At 32.6% G+C, this 13,601-nt stretch overlaps 1 protein-coding gene across 1 annotated transcript; it reads left to right on the top strand.

The window, feature by feature from the left end:
- Nucleotides 1-10,128: 10,128 nt before the first annotated feature.
- On the top strand, nucleotides 10,129-11,022 carry LOC104986795 (olfactory receptor 10AG1-like). The gene has a single exon (XM_010837478.1). It carries the CDS (start codon nucleotides 10,129-10,131, stop codon nucleotides 11,020-11,022), a length of 894 nt encoding a protein of 297 aa, XP_010835780.1.
- The last annotated feature ends 2,579 nt before the right edge of the window (nucleotides 11,023-13,601 follow it).

The following is a 13,601-nucleotide window of genomic DNA, read 5'->3' as shown; positions in this document are numbered from 1 at the left end:
TACAGATGAATGAAAAATCTGCTGTGGGTGGGAATGAGCTGAATTCAGTGACCTACCAATAGCTTATATTACTAACGTGAAATGCACTATGTCTTTGTTATAATGAGACATGCATACATCAAATAGAGAATGAGCAAATCAGCCTAAAATCACTTTTAGAAGGAAAACAAAGTCCCATGTCTTCATTTTCCCAGATAGTTCCACCATTCATGTGAAAATTTTTCTTAATTCATATAATAAATAATTTTTCAACTATGGAGTTGTCAAATCAAAAAGGAAAATCTTACTTAATCCTTAGAGAAATATATATGGTACAAATATAATATATAACTAAACCAACTGTTTATCTCTTTGTTAATTCAAAGAACTCACATATTACTCTTGAAAGCACATATATACACACAAATGTATTATAAAAATTCCAGTTTAGTTTGAATGGTTATATTAATAAAATATCTTATAAAACCATCAAGTTTATTAACATTAAAGGTATTAAGTGTACTAAATGTATTATTTGAGTATCGACAATATAGTCGTTTTTAAAATTCTTTATTATCAGTCTTTCTGCTTCAAAATCTATATATTACACACAAAAATGTTGATTGACAAGAATCAGTTTCAAAATAGGAATTAGACAGATAAGAAATACAGTAAAGATAATTCAAATATGCAGGCAAATTTTGAAAAATACATCAAGATTGTCTAATAAAGAAATTCTTCATAATACATGTTCACTAACCCTCACAAGGGAAACTTTAGCTTTATTTTGATTCTAATTTTTATTTAACTGATGTGTTTGAGGCAGCACAGTTGTGGAAGATAAAAAAATATTGTATTTAACTCTAGAACCTTAATATTAATCTCATATTTAGCCCCTAATGTGATTTAGCCAAAGTAACTTGAGCCTTCAAACAAAAGAATAAAACTGATCAAAATTTTGGTGCATATTTTAACTATATGAACATGGTATGACAACAGATTTCTTATTTATGAGATGTATTAAAATGTTTTATTAAAGTATCAATGATATGTGAAGGATGCATACATATTAAATATGACTATAATTTGTTTCAAATTTTTCTTAACTTGATGGGGAAGTTATAAATAAATAGGGAACTAGGAAATCAAATTTTTGTCAAAGCATTGGATAATAAATGGACTCCAAACCAAAATCTTAAGTAGGTCTTCTTTTAGTTAAGCTTATGTGTTACATGACACTTAATATAAATTAAAAATATCATTCTCATGAAATTAAACTAACTGAGTCCAGTATTTAATCCTATCAGTCATCTTAAAAATTCTCTTTCGTTGCATTCTGATGTGGGGCATATCAATAAAATAATAGTATGTTTACTTAAATATCCCAATAATTTTGTCCTTTACAACTTTCTCATAAACCTTTATATCTCTGATCTATTTTTTTTCTATTCTCCATTTCTTTCTTTTCTTTTTTAAATTTATTTATTCTTTAATTGAAGGATAATTGCTTTGCAAATTTTGTTTTTTTCTATCAAACTTCAACATGAGTCAGCCATAGGTACAAAAGGTGGATTATGGATGAAGGCGTATGTTATACTTAATCATGCTTCATTAGAGCAATTACCTATTTCATTGTAGAGAAATTAGGAATGATAGACAAACTGTGTTTCCCAGGTGGTGCCAGTGGTAAAGAATCCATCAGCCAATGCAGGAGATGTGGGTTTGATCCCTGGATCACGAAGATACCCGGGAGAGGGAAATGGCAATCTAATCCAGTACTCTTGCCTGGAAAATTCCATGGACAGAGAAGCCTAGTGGGCCAGTCCATGGGGTGGCAAAAAGTCAGTCATGACTTAACACACACAGACAAAAAGTACTTGGTCATTTACTTTATCCAGGATGCTCTTCAAACAGGTGATTCTGTCCACTAATTAAGGAAATTAGAACTGATTGTTTTCGCATCTAGCTGATTTCACTTTGAGAGTAAGAGTCTAGGAAGATGGGTCCCAGATTTTTGACAAAGTATCATCATTCTGAAAAACTAAATCAAATGAGCTCCTCAATTCTCAAACAGGTGGGAAACACACACAATAATAGACACTCATGCAATGAATACACTGAGTTTGAGAAAAACAAAGCTGTGTTAATAGCTACCACAAACCATAAAGTGGCTACAAGAGGTTGGAGATGGTATATATGCAATCTACATAGCAACCTACAACCAAATAAATGAGAATTCTTTTATCCAATAGACAACTGAAGGACCAGCTAGGCCTATGAACTGAGTAAGCTCACACAGTGAATTACTAGAGGCACCAAGGCTGAAGTACAAATTTCTCTGTTGCCAGACCCCATGCTATTACCATCAACATATCACAAGCTAATTGTAACATGCCACAATTCTGGAATTGCTATGCCCCTAGAAATACAAATTAACATTCTTATGTGCCTGAATCTTTTTTAAAATCAAGCTTAAGTAGACTATGAAAACAAAATGAAACAAAAATCTTGCTATAGCTTCTAGATCAATCAGCTAACTAGTGAAATAAATTTAAAATTAATTTATATCCCTCCGTGAGAAAAAATAATGATCTTCAAAAGACATATACCCAATGGCTGGTTAATAAATAATTTTCTTTCCATTTACTAATTTTCCTAAAGTTTAAATATAGCCATTTATTTATACCCTTACTCCGACTGCTGTCTTCCATCTAGGAAATTAAAACAATTTTCTGATTTATAGCTATATTGGGCTAAAAATTCAGGGAGTCTTTCTTATTTCCTCTACTATGGTCTCATAAATTTCCTCACTCAATCCTTAGTTAAGTTCTGAATTAAATATAAAAATGTATCTAAGAGTTAAATATTAAGGCATAGAATCTAGTGTGAGATTTAAGGTTATCGCTTCTAAAATATTTTGTAGTCAATGAAAATCCTTTCATATTACCTGTGAAAATGAACTGCGTGCTCAGTTAAAAGATGCTATGAGTATTGAGCATTTGAACTCTTATACCAGATTCTCTGGCTCTTGAAATCTTTAGGGATATCTCAGGGACAAAAAACACTAATTCTCTTCTGGGATAGAAAAGTAACAAGATTTTTTTTTTTCCCTCTTCTTAGTTATGAAAAAAAAAGAAAAAAGCTTGATTCTGGAGCAATGAAAAACAAAGTTAAATGATTATGTGAATGCACTCTGGCCTCGGGTGTAAAATGATCTCTCAGTGGAAGAAAAATATGCACAAAATTGGAATGACATCTAATGATATAGGACATGGAACAAGCTCTGATGTTTAATAGCTATGCCATTGGGTTGATGATTTAATTACTGTGAAATCCAATTTCCTCTACTTGAGAATATAATTTGCTACTACTCTCAAAATTTTGTAAATGTTTACATAATGAAATAATATGAAAGTATCTACAATAGACTTCATTATCATTAAATAAAGATTACTGTGGATATTTAAATTTTAAACTGCTACACTATGAAGGGGTAAAGAGGTAAAGAGATAAAGTTCACTGGCAGTTTATAGAGGAGATATATTAATAAATGAATAAGATTATTGAAGGAGGGATTATAAAGTACACAAAAACAGTATTTTATGTAGTAAAATCAAGTTGAATATAATTAGGAACATTTAAAATGATGAAGAAGTAACTTTCATTTCTGGTTGTGACATATAGGGTCACAGCAAGACATTCTTCCTGCTGAAAACACTAGACAAATTTGGATAAAAAATTACAAAACTCCTATTTTGAAGGAAACAGATAGCTATGGAAAAAGTAAAAGTCAATGACAGCATCAAAATGAAGGCTCATTAAGTCAAAGAGAGACAGTCCATTTGATCATTCACAATTGGGTGAATGATCATCTTTTACAAACAATGCTGAAAAATGCAGAAGGACATAAAATCATACTTATGCATGTTTATTGATTCAAAGAGTAATTGAAGGTGCCCAGTTCTTCTCCACAGGTTTGGGCATTGGCATTCTCAGGAGTGTAAAAAGTATATTTTCCCAAAAGATTGATTGGGGAAATGTCTTAGACTGTTTCATGTACTAAATCTACACAATATACATTTTTCATTCCCTTATCTTGAATGCAATTGAGATTTCATCCCTATTTCTAAATGATGATTTTCCTCCTTTTTCTGTGAACTGTTACTTAACTATTTGGTTCATTTTTCTACTTTTGTTTTATTTTGACTTCCTGATATTTAAGTGGAGGTTACTAATAAAAGCAAATAGCACTTTAGGTGGGGTATTATGTTTTGTCATCTTTATCAAAACATTTTAATTTTATTTTTAGTGTAAGGTTGTACCAAGTAGAATTTTTTATTTTTGTGTAGATTTTTCAGTTTTGGGGTTCTAAATTCTAATTCTGAGTCAATCCAAAAAAAACTTTCTTTGCTTTAACAATATAGAAACATGTACTATAACTCTTTTGTTATTTACTTTCAAAATATGTAAATGTGTAAACCCTTAGAAGATTTTCCCATCCTATTATAATGTATTAATAAAAATCCATATTTCTTTCTCAAAATTATCTCAGTAGTCCAATAGCAGATTTTTTTTTAATGCTCTTATTTTGCCAATTTGGTATGCTATTTTTATTATAGGATAAATTTTAATTTCTCAGTTTTTCTCAATATAATTAGCCTATTAATGTGTTTTCCCAGAAAACTACATAGAAAAATATCAGATTATTTTTAACAACTAAATCTCTGTACAGTTACATTTTATTCCTTGTTCATTAACAAGTTGAGTATCTTCCCATTTTTAAACAATTGTTTCCCTCTGTTTTCTGTGAAGTGTTCCTTAAACTATTTGTATCAATTTCTAATTTCATTATCAATTTCTAATTTGTATCAATTTCTAATTATTTTTAACAACTAAATCTCTGTACAGTTACATTTTATTCCTTGTTCATTAACAAGTTGAGTATCTTCCCATTTTTAAACAATTGTTTCCCTCTGTTTTCTGTGAAGTGTTCCTTAAACTATTTGTATCAATTTCTAATTTCATTATCAATTTCTAATTTGTATCAATTTCTAATTATTTTTAACAACTAAATCTCTGTACAGTTACATTTTATTCCTTGTTCATTAACAAGTTGAGTATCTTCCCATTTTTAAACAATTGTTTCCCTCTGTTTTCTGTGAAGTGTTCCTTAAACTATTTGTATCAATTTCTAATTTCATTATCAATTTCTAATTTGTATCAATTTCTAATTATTTTTAACAACTAAATCTCTGTACAGTTACATTTTATTCCTTGTTCATTAACAAGTTGAGTATCTTCCCATTTTTAAACAATTGTTTCCCTCTGTTTTCTGTGAAGTGTTCCTTAAACTATTTGTATCATTTTCTAATTTCACTTTAGACTTTTCCTTGATAACTAAAAATGTCTTTTTGTAATGGAAAATAAAAATCCATCTGAGACATGACGTATTTTTTCCAAAACTTTACCCATCCTAGTTTACCTTTACTTTTGGTGCCTGCTCGTTTCCATCAGGCAGAAGTACCTACTTTTATGTAGGTGTTTTTTGTGTTTTTTCATGTTTTGTGTCCTGAATTTTAATTTTGAGCCAAAGTCAAAGTTTTCTTGTTTCAAGATTATACAAATTTTAATTTAGAATGCTTTCATTGTTTCGCTCATTTTCTACACTATTTAAACCTATGCATTATGTAAAGCTTTCCTATTTTAAAGCTACGGTGCTGTTCCAATAAAATTAATTTAAAAGTCTATATTTTGCAAATATGCTATGGTATTTTGGTATTGGACGATAAATTTGTGTCTTTTCTCTGAATTTTATTTTCTATGGCATCAGAAATTTCCTCTATCCATGCATAATCCTATACTGTGCTAATTATGAGACTTTAGAACTCCTTCCAGCACAGCTGCTTTTCGGTTATGCACCTGCAGTAGCTCAGACCTGGCTGGTGTTTCACATCACCCACTCCTCAGGCACCTTCCATGATGTCTTCCACATGATCCCTGATACTCTGTTATTACCTTCATAGTCACTCTGTTATACCATTACTATCAGAGCTCGGTCTCAGGGAAATATTTTATGTTTGTAATCATAAACCCTTAGAAGCCACTGTTTACTAATAAGTAACATGACTGGGTACAAATCAACATTTTTGAAACAATCTAGGTGTTGGGAATAATTGTTTTTTCCCAGAACTGAAGCCCAGAAGACACAGGTTGTATCTTTTCTACACTATCTCAGTTGGAGAATTTAAGTTATTTTATCCTATACAAAGTTTTGGTATTATTTTCCCTTACAACTGCATTCACACTAGAAATGTGAAACAGAAAATAAAACCTCTGTTATCCGTGGTTCTAATTTTTTTTTTATTCTAAGAATAATAATACAGCATCTATCTATCTCTTAGTTCTCCCTGGTGCCTAGGGAAGAATCAATAACATATAAGGGCATTGAGACGACCCAGAGGGATGGTACCGGGATGGAGGAGGAAGAGGGGTTCAGGATGGGGAACACGTGTATACCCTTGGCAGATTCCTGTTGATGTATGGCAAAACCAATACAATATTGTCAAGTAATTAACCTCCAATTAAAATAAATAAATTTATATTAAAAAAAATTAAAATAGTATTTATCATCTGGGCAATTACATGTGCAGGACCCTAAATAGCAATTAAGAATATAATATAGGAGGATATAAGAAAAACATGTTCAGGAAACTGTGCTGCAAGCTCAGTGTTAACAGAAAGAGGCTCACAGTAGAGTGTTCATGACAGCATTTGAATTCGGTGTGTGTCAGTTTTAGATAGTCTCCAGTTATACTGCTCAGCACCTTATTCATTTTTAAGAAATAAAAAGTGTGCTGTGCACTCTAGTCCATGGAGTGGCTGGAGAGAAAGTACTCTGGGTGGAGTGAGAACTACCTGGGAAAAATAAAAGAAATCAGAGGGTGCCAAATGATGCTTTTAATTGGAAATGTAACATGACTGGTCAAAGAGATCTCATGGGGTAGAGAAACTTTATTAAAGAGCCCTTTATTTTGGAAAGAACGGAATATTTTAAAGGTAAGTTGAATGTCTGATTAAATTGTGATTTCTCATAAACCAATATAATTATTTTTATCCTCTACAGCGAGATAAAATCAGCATCATATTATATAAGAATGGTAAATATGAACTATTTTATATTCTTGTAAGCTTTAGTTTATAACTTTTATTTTAAATTTTAATACTTAATATATAACAGCAAGAGTGATATGTTAAAGGAACTTCCATGTATTTCTGACTAGATCATATATAGTTTATAGTTAAAAATATTTAATAATAATATTAAATTATTTGAAATGCTAAAGACTTGAATAACTGATATATTTTATATAATGCGGGGAGATAACTTCATTTTGAGCCAATATATTTTAAATGGCATTTTTAAATTAATTAGAATCCTGATGATTTTTTTTAATTTAATTTAATTTTATTTTTTAACTTTACAATATTGTATTGGTTTTGCCATATATCAACATCCATCTGCCACAGATGGTACTTTAAGCAGAGATTTAATATAAAACAAAGACTGATGCTGAAGCTGAAGCTCCTATACTTTGGCCACCAGATGTGAAGAACTGACTTATTAGAAAAGACCCTGATGCTGGGAGAGACTGAAGGCAGGAGGAGAAGGGGAGCACGGAGGATGAGGTGATTGGATGGCATCACTGACTCAATGGACATGAATTTTAGCAAGCTCCAGAAATTGATGATGAACAGGGAAGCCTGGTGTGCTGCAGTTCACTGAATCGCAAAGAGTCAGACACAACTGAGCGACTGAACTGAAAGGAATATAAAACAATCTAGTTCATACAATTGTAAGTTCTGGGGAATTCAAGGAACATCTATTTTAAGAAAAAATAAATGCTCTTAAATTAATATAATGAAATAATTTTGAGTTCAATACTGATTTTATATTACTCACATGATTTAACCTGCTAATTAATATTAAATATACAGACCTAACTGAAGTAGATAGGGGAGAGATGGTAATATGACCAATAACAAACTGATATGGAATATCATCATACATCTTCTTAATAATTTTAATTTTTCCAAGTAATGGAGACTTAAGTTCAAAAATAGCAGTATTTGAGCATTAATATCTATTTCCCTTAATAATAAACACTTAAACATTTACAAGAAAGAGGTATAGTATAGATAATTTAGAGACAGCACACAGTCATTGTTTTTTTCTAAATGGCTCACTGTTGAGAATAACACGCAAAAAATTTTGTCTTACCATGAATCTTGTTCATGGTATATGTTGAAAATTTAACTGTCAAAATGCTGGACTTGTACAATTAGAAATTATAATTTATTTAGCACTGAAGAACAAGAAATGTTGGGGATGAAGTAGTGAAAGCAAATGCTAAATCTTTCTCTACAGAGGAAACACAAAAAAGAGAAGACAACAAAAAACGAACAGCAATGGAAAACAAAAAAAGCCAAAATAAATATACCAGGATAAAATCTAACTAAATTGAAGGAATTTCTTCTCTGGGTCTTTGCTGATGTTCACCATCTCCAGTGGCTTCTATTTGGGTTGTTTTTAGTTAGGTATATCATTATTTTGATGGGCAATAAAACCATAATTCTAATAACAAAAGTAGGTCTTGACCCCTACATTTCTATGTATTCTTTCCCTGACAATTCTTTCCTTTTGGAAATAGCTGTGGAAATGTTACCCTTCTCACAATGCTCATGAATCCTGGAAGTCAAAGAGAACATCTTTTTTTTTTTTTTCCTTAGTTTAATCATGTAAACTTTTGAGCCCTCGTTTCTTCATCTATAATATCAATATACCATAACATGAACACAATTCAATAATATGCTATTGCAAGTAGCTTACTAACACAAGAGTAGCACAGTTAAAGTCATTTGTGTTTTCCAATTTCCTACTTATGTTTAAAGCTACAGTTTCCTAATCACCTTTCTTTTAAAATTCTTATATTAGAACTGATTCAAATGTATTCTTTTTAATGGCTGAGTAATAATCCATTGTATACCTGTGGCAGATTCATTTTGATATATGGCAAAACCAATACAGTATTGTAGAGTTAAAAATAAACTAAAAATTAAAAAAAAAAGAAGAAAAAATTTCTTATATTTTCCAAGTATATCTCAATATAGAAGAAATTTGAGTGTCTGTAGGTCTCACTAATTACTCACTAAACCATACTTGCTTACCTACCTACTAGCTAAAATAGCTATTCTCTGCTTTTGATATTTTTGACAACTGTGTATTAGCCTTATTTTAAATAATTTAAAGTTTTCAGTTTTAATTTTCATGTGCTGCATCTTATATATATATTATTAGCATGATAATTTTTAAATGAAAGTGACCTCTGGCACATCAAAGAGATTTTGGAATAGATTTACCAGGCAGAGTTTCAAAAATCATATCATCAATGTAATTCCTTCGAGTTTGTCATTATTAATTAAATAGCCGATAAGTCAAGAACACTGTCAGACATAAGCTGCATCCTTGTAAAAGATAAATAAATGTTCCTCCTTTATAATGCCTAATGGCTATGTTGCTTATTTTAGTAGATAAAGCCAGTCAGAATGGTCTCAAATAAAGTGCACACACAAGAAGTAAGAGCTATCATTGCAGAATATGGAAAGAAAGGCATGCTTTATTCTTGAAAAAGTTCTAATGGAAGAGTTGGGAAATTCCTGAAAAATACGTTACAGAATTTGGTGATGCCCTACCACTGAGAAAGTGGGATGCAAATATTTCTGCTTCAGAATTTTGCTTTTTTAATAAAAGTAAAACGGATAGATTTTGCTCTGCACACAAACAGATTCAAAATGAAAGTGCATAATTCTTAAACATATCACTTTTATTTAAAGTTAAACCTTGAATTGTAACTTATGCTTTTATATTTAGAATTTAGCATACATATTCCCCATTAAACTTCAGTTATGTTGAGTCCAGGATATAAAATACTAGACATTAATAGAGAATAGAAATATTATGAACTATTAATGATTACCCTAAATCCATTTAATTTATAGAAATTACAAAACAAAAATGATAAATGTCTAACTGTGCTATTTTCACAGATGGAACCTCAAAAATATCTAGTGAATGTGACTCTCACTTCAACAATGGAATTTGTTCTTTTGGGATTTTCTGACATTCCCAATCTCCAAATGTTTCTTTTTGTGATGTTTCTGTTTACCTATGTGATAACTCTGATGGGAAATGGCATCATTATTCTCATAACTGGGACAGACCAGACTCTCCAGACCCCCATGTACTTTTTCCTTGGTAATTTTTCCTTTTTGGAAATCTGTTATGTGTCTGCTACTCTTCCTAGAATGCTCATAAACCTCTGGACTCAGAAAAGACATATTTCTTTGTTTGCTTGTGCAACACAGATGAGTTTTGTCCTTATATTTGGAAACATAGAGTGCCTGCTTCTCACAGTGATGGCCTATGACCGCTATATGGCCATTTGTAGCCCCCTGCACTATCCTCTGGTCATGAACCACAAGGTCTGTGTCCAGCTGGTGGCTGCCTGCTGGGTCACTGGCATTCCGATTGAGATAGGGCAGACAAGCCAGATTTTCTCTCTGTCCTTTTGTAGATCCCACCAAATCAATCACTACTTCTGTGACATCCCCCCGGTACTGAAGCTGGCCTGTGGGGACACGTTTCTGAACGAGATGCTGGTCTTCACAGTTGCTGTGCTGTTTGTCACGGTCCCTTTTCTGCTGATACTTGGCTCCTACAGTAGAATCACCTCCACCATCCTGAAGTTGCCGTCGGCAACGGGAAGAGCAAAGGCTTTCTCCACCTGCTCATCTCATGTCATGGTTGTGACTTTATTCTTTGGATCTGCAATTGTTACATATTTACGACCTAAATCCAAAAATTCTTCCAGAACAGACAAATTTCTCTCACTTTTCTATACTGTTATCACCCCGATGTTTAACCCCCTGATATACACTCTGAGAAATAAGGATGTCTTGACGGCGTTAAGAAAACTTATACCTTAATGTAAAGCATTAGAGGCTTGATTTAAATTCATTTTCTGTTTTCCTATTTAATTTTGTCATTGTACAATCAGAAATAGTTTGCTTTTTCCACATGACTAATAGATTTATTATGTTTATTCATTCCTAGTCTTATTGTTTTAGGCTGGATTTTCTAATATCAGGATTATATTATGGTGTCTTGCTGATAAGAAACTATGTATTTAGGCAATCTTATATTCAGTCCACAAATTTACTGGTGACTTGCAATATTATGAGAAAAGGTAGTATCACTTACCTACCTTTTCCCCTAAAACCATAGATATTTTTGTACTTTCCTGTTCATATAACTATCATGCACTTTTTTTTTCTTTTCATGATGTTTTTAGATAGTACAGATGGCAACATTTTGGAGAACAGCTGTTAAATAGCTATGTGTTTTTAACTTTAGACATTTTACCTTTCAACGACTTCAATTTGATCCTTCTGTAAGATTAAAAACAAAACTCTGCATAATGACCCTTGAATTTTGTAGTGTGGCACTAAATTTTTACCCTCTGCTTCTCTCTGAATTCTTCTTTGTAGATATGCTTTGTTTATGTAGCCAAATCATGCTACTAGCATCTTGATAATTTGTTATCTTAATTTTTACTAATGCAAAAAATATTAATTCATGTTTGCTGTTTGGAGATATAAGATGTACAGGATTCAGTCATTTTGTGTCCATATAGTGTTATCCATTCTCTAAGAACTCTTTTTTTAAATTCTTTTGGTGAAGTATATAATTGAAATTAAAATAAAAATATGTAAACATGTAGTATATGCCAGGAGCCAGCTTGAGAAACTCCTCCATGGCAAAGGTCATGAGGAAGGAGGCTCGGCATATGCAAAGGCAGGATGGAGCCTCAGGAGTCCCCCTGGAAATTCTCGAGCATCTACCCCCAAAACCAGAGTCTGCCTACTTTCTGCTTTGTGCTCTCACCTACACCTCTGACTTTACGGGGGCTGTCCCCCACCATCTCTCTCTGAAAAAAGAGTTAACTTACAGCTCCAGTTAATAAAGTTCCTGGGCATGACAAGAGTGTTTCAACCTACAAACTCCTTTGGAAGTCCTCTAGCCTGCCTAAATAGGTTCTTCCGGCCACATGTGATTGTTCAGAGCCTCCCAACCATGAGAGGCATGAGATGTTCTAAACTGTCTAAATACAGATTCCTACGAGCAGTTAAAAGGTTGATTAGAAATTGTATTGGTGAAGGGTTTTTCACTTGTTGGGCCAATGTTTGCTGCTAAGTTTCCATATGCCTTACCTACTGTGTCCCTGGGAGTGTATTGATTAATATAATTGGTGTATAGGAATGTAAGGAGGAGCTTTAATGTTTGTAACCTTGGACCCTTGAGTTAATTCTCTTCTTGTTATAGCCCACCACACCTTTGCCCTATAGGAATGCAACTTTATCTAATGCTTTTGGAGGGTGGTGCCTTACTTTAGAATAATCACCTTTAGAGAAAAATAAGTTTTCTGAAGAAAGAATCTTAAAATGTTGACAGGCCCCCTGGCCAGAAGTTGATGTAAATCACCTAAACTTTTGCATATGATAAGTTTGCAGGAAGAAAGCCTGGCTTTGATTAGGATCAAGGACTGCTGTCCTTGCATGACTCTACCCCTTCCCCCATTATCCTTTATGCACAACTTAAGGTATAAAAACTACTTTGGAAAATAAAGTGCAGGCCTTGTTCACCGAAACTTGGTCTCCCCATGTCGTTCTTTCTGTCACCTTCTGGCTGAATTCCGATCTGGAACGTGGAGGCTCGTCAAGCCTACTAACTATGCCTGGGCTTCTAAGATCTGACTGAGGAGGCCTTAGTTTTTCCTCTCTTTCGGGAGAACGGGAAGGCGCCTGCGGCCTACGTAGGTGACGCAAATTCCTTATTTTGGAATTTTATTAGCTTTCCACGTAAACCAAGTTATTCAGCCTCTTTTCTCCACTGAATTTTTTCACTGAGCTACCCTTATTTAACCATTCTTTATATCTTTAATTCTATTGTATCCTGATCGCCAAAGCCGTCTCCCCTTTGAAATCCCTGGATCCACTGGGGCTGGACCCTGGCAAGTGTATTATTTTCCCAAGTTTTCCTGGTTGTAAAGGATGATACTTGATAAGACAGAATCATTATATTAAACAAACAAAAAAAAAACTATTAAAAAAGATCTTGTATTTCTTCAAATGGAAAGAGTTGAACTACAGATGATACACTGGATCATTTTCAGTCAAAATGATTGGGAAATGATGCAATCTGAAGAAGGTTTTTTCTTTTATATTTTCTTTTAAATCTGTCTTTTTCTTATTATACTATGTGTTTAAATTGTTTTTCATAAGACCATAATTCATCCACAAGCTAGTTCTCTTCTTTGAGTAGGTATTATGTCATCCAAAAAGACATCTAAAAAGCACACCAAAATTACAGCAATCATTTCAGAGGAGATAATGTGCAGATGACAGTCACAGATGACTACTGTGGGTATTACATATTACCCATTGAAAGGAATGAAGGAAGTAAAATTTAAAAGTTGGTTTTGTAGCCATTTTAAAGTCCTCTGTTT

Source organism: Bison bison, unplaced genomic scaffold (assembly GCF_000754665.1).
Source record: "Bison bison bison isolate TAMUID 2011002044 unplaced genomic scaffold, Bison_UMD1.0 scf7180017864074, whole genome shotgun sequence".
NCBI lineage: Eukaryota > Metazoa > Chordata > Mammalia > Artiodactyla > Bovidae > Bison > Bison bison.
Note: the sequence above shows the minus strand (reverse complement) of the source record. Positions and strands in the feature narration are given on the sequence as shown.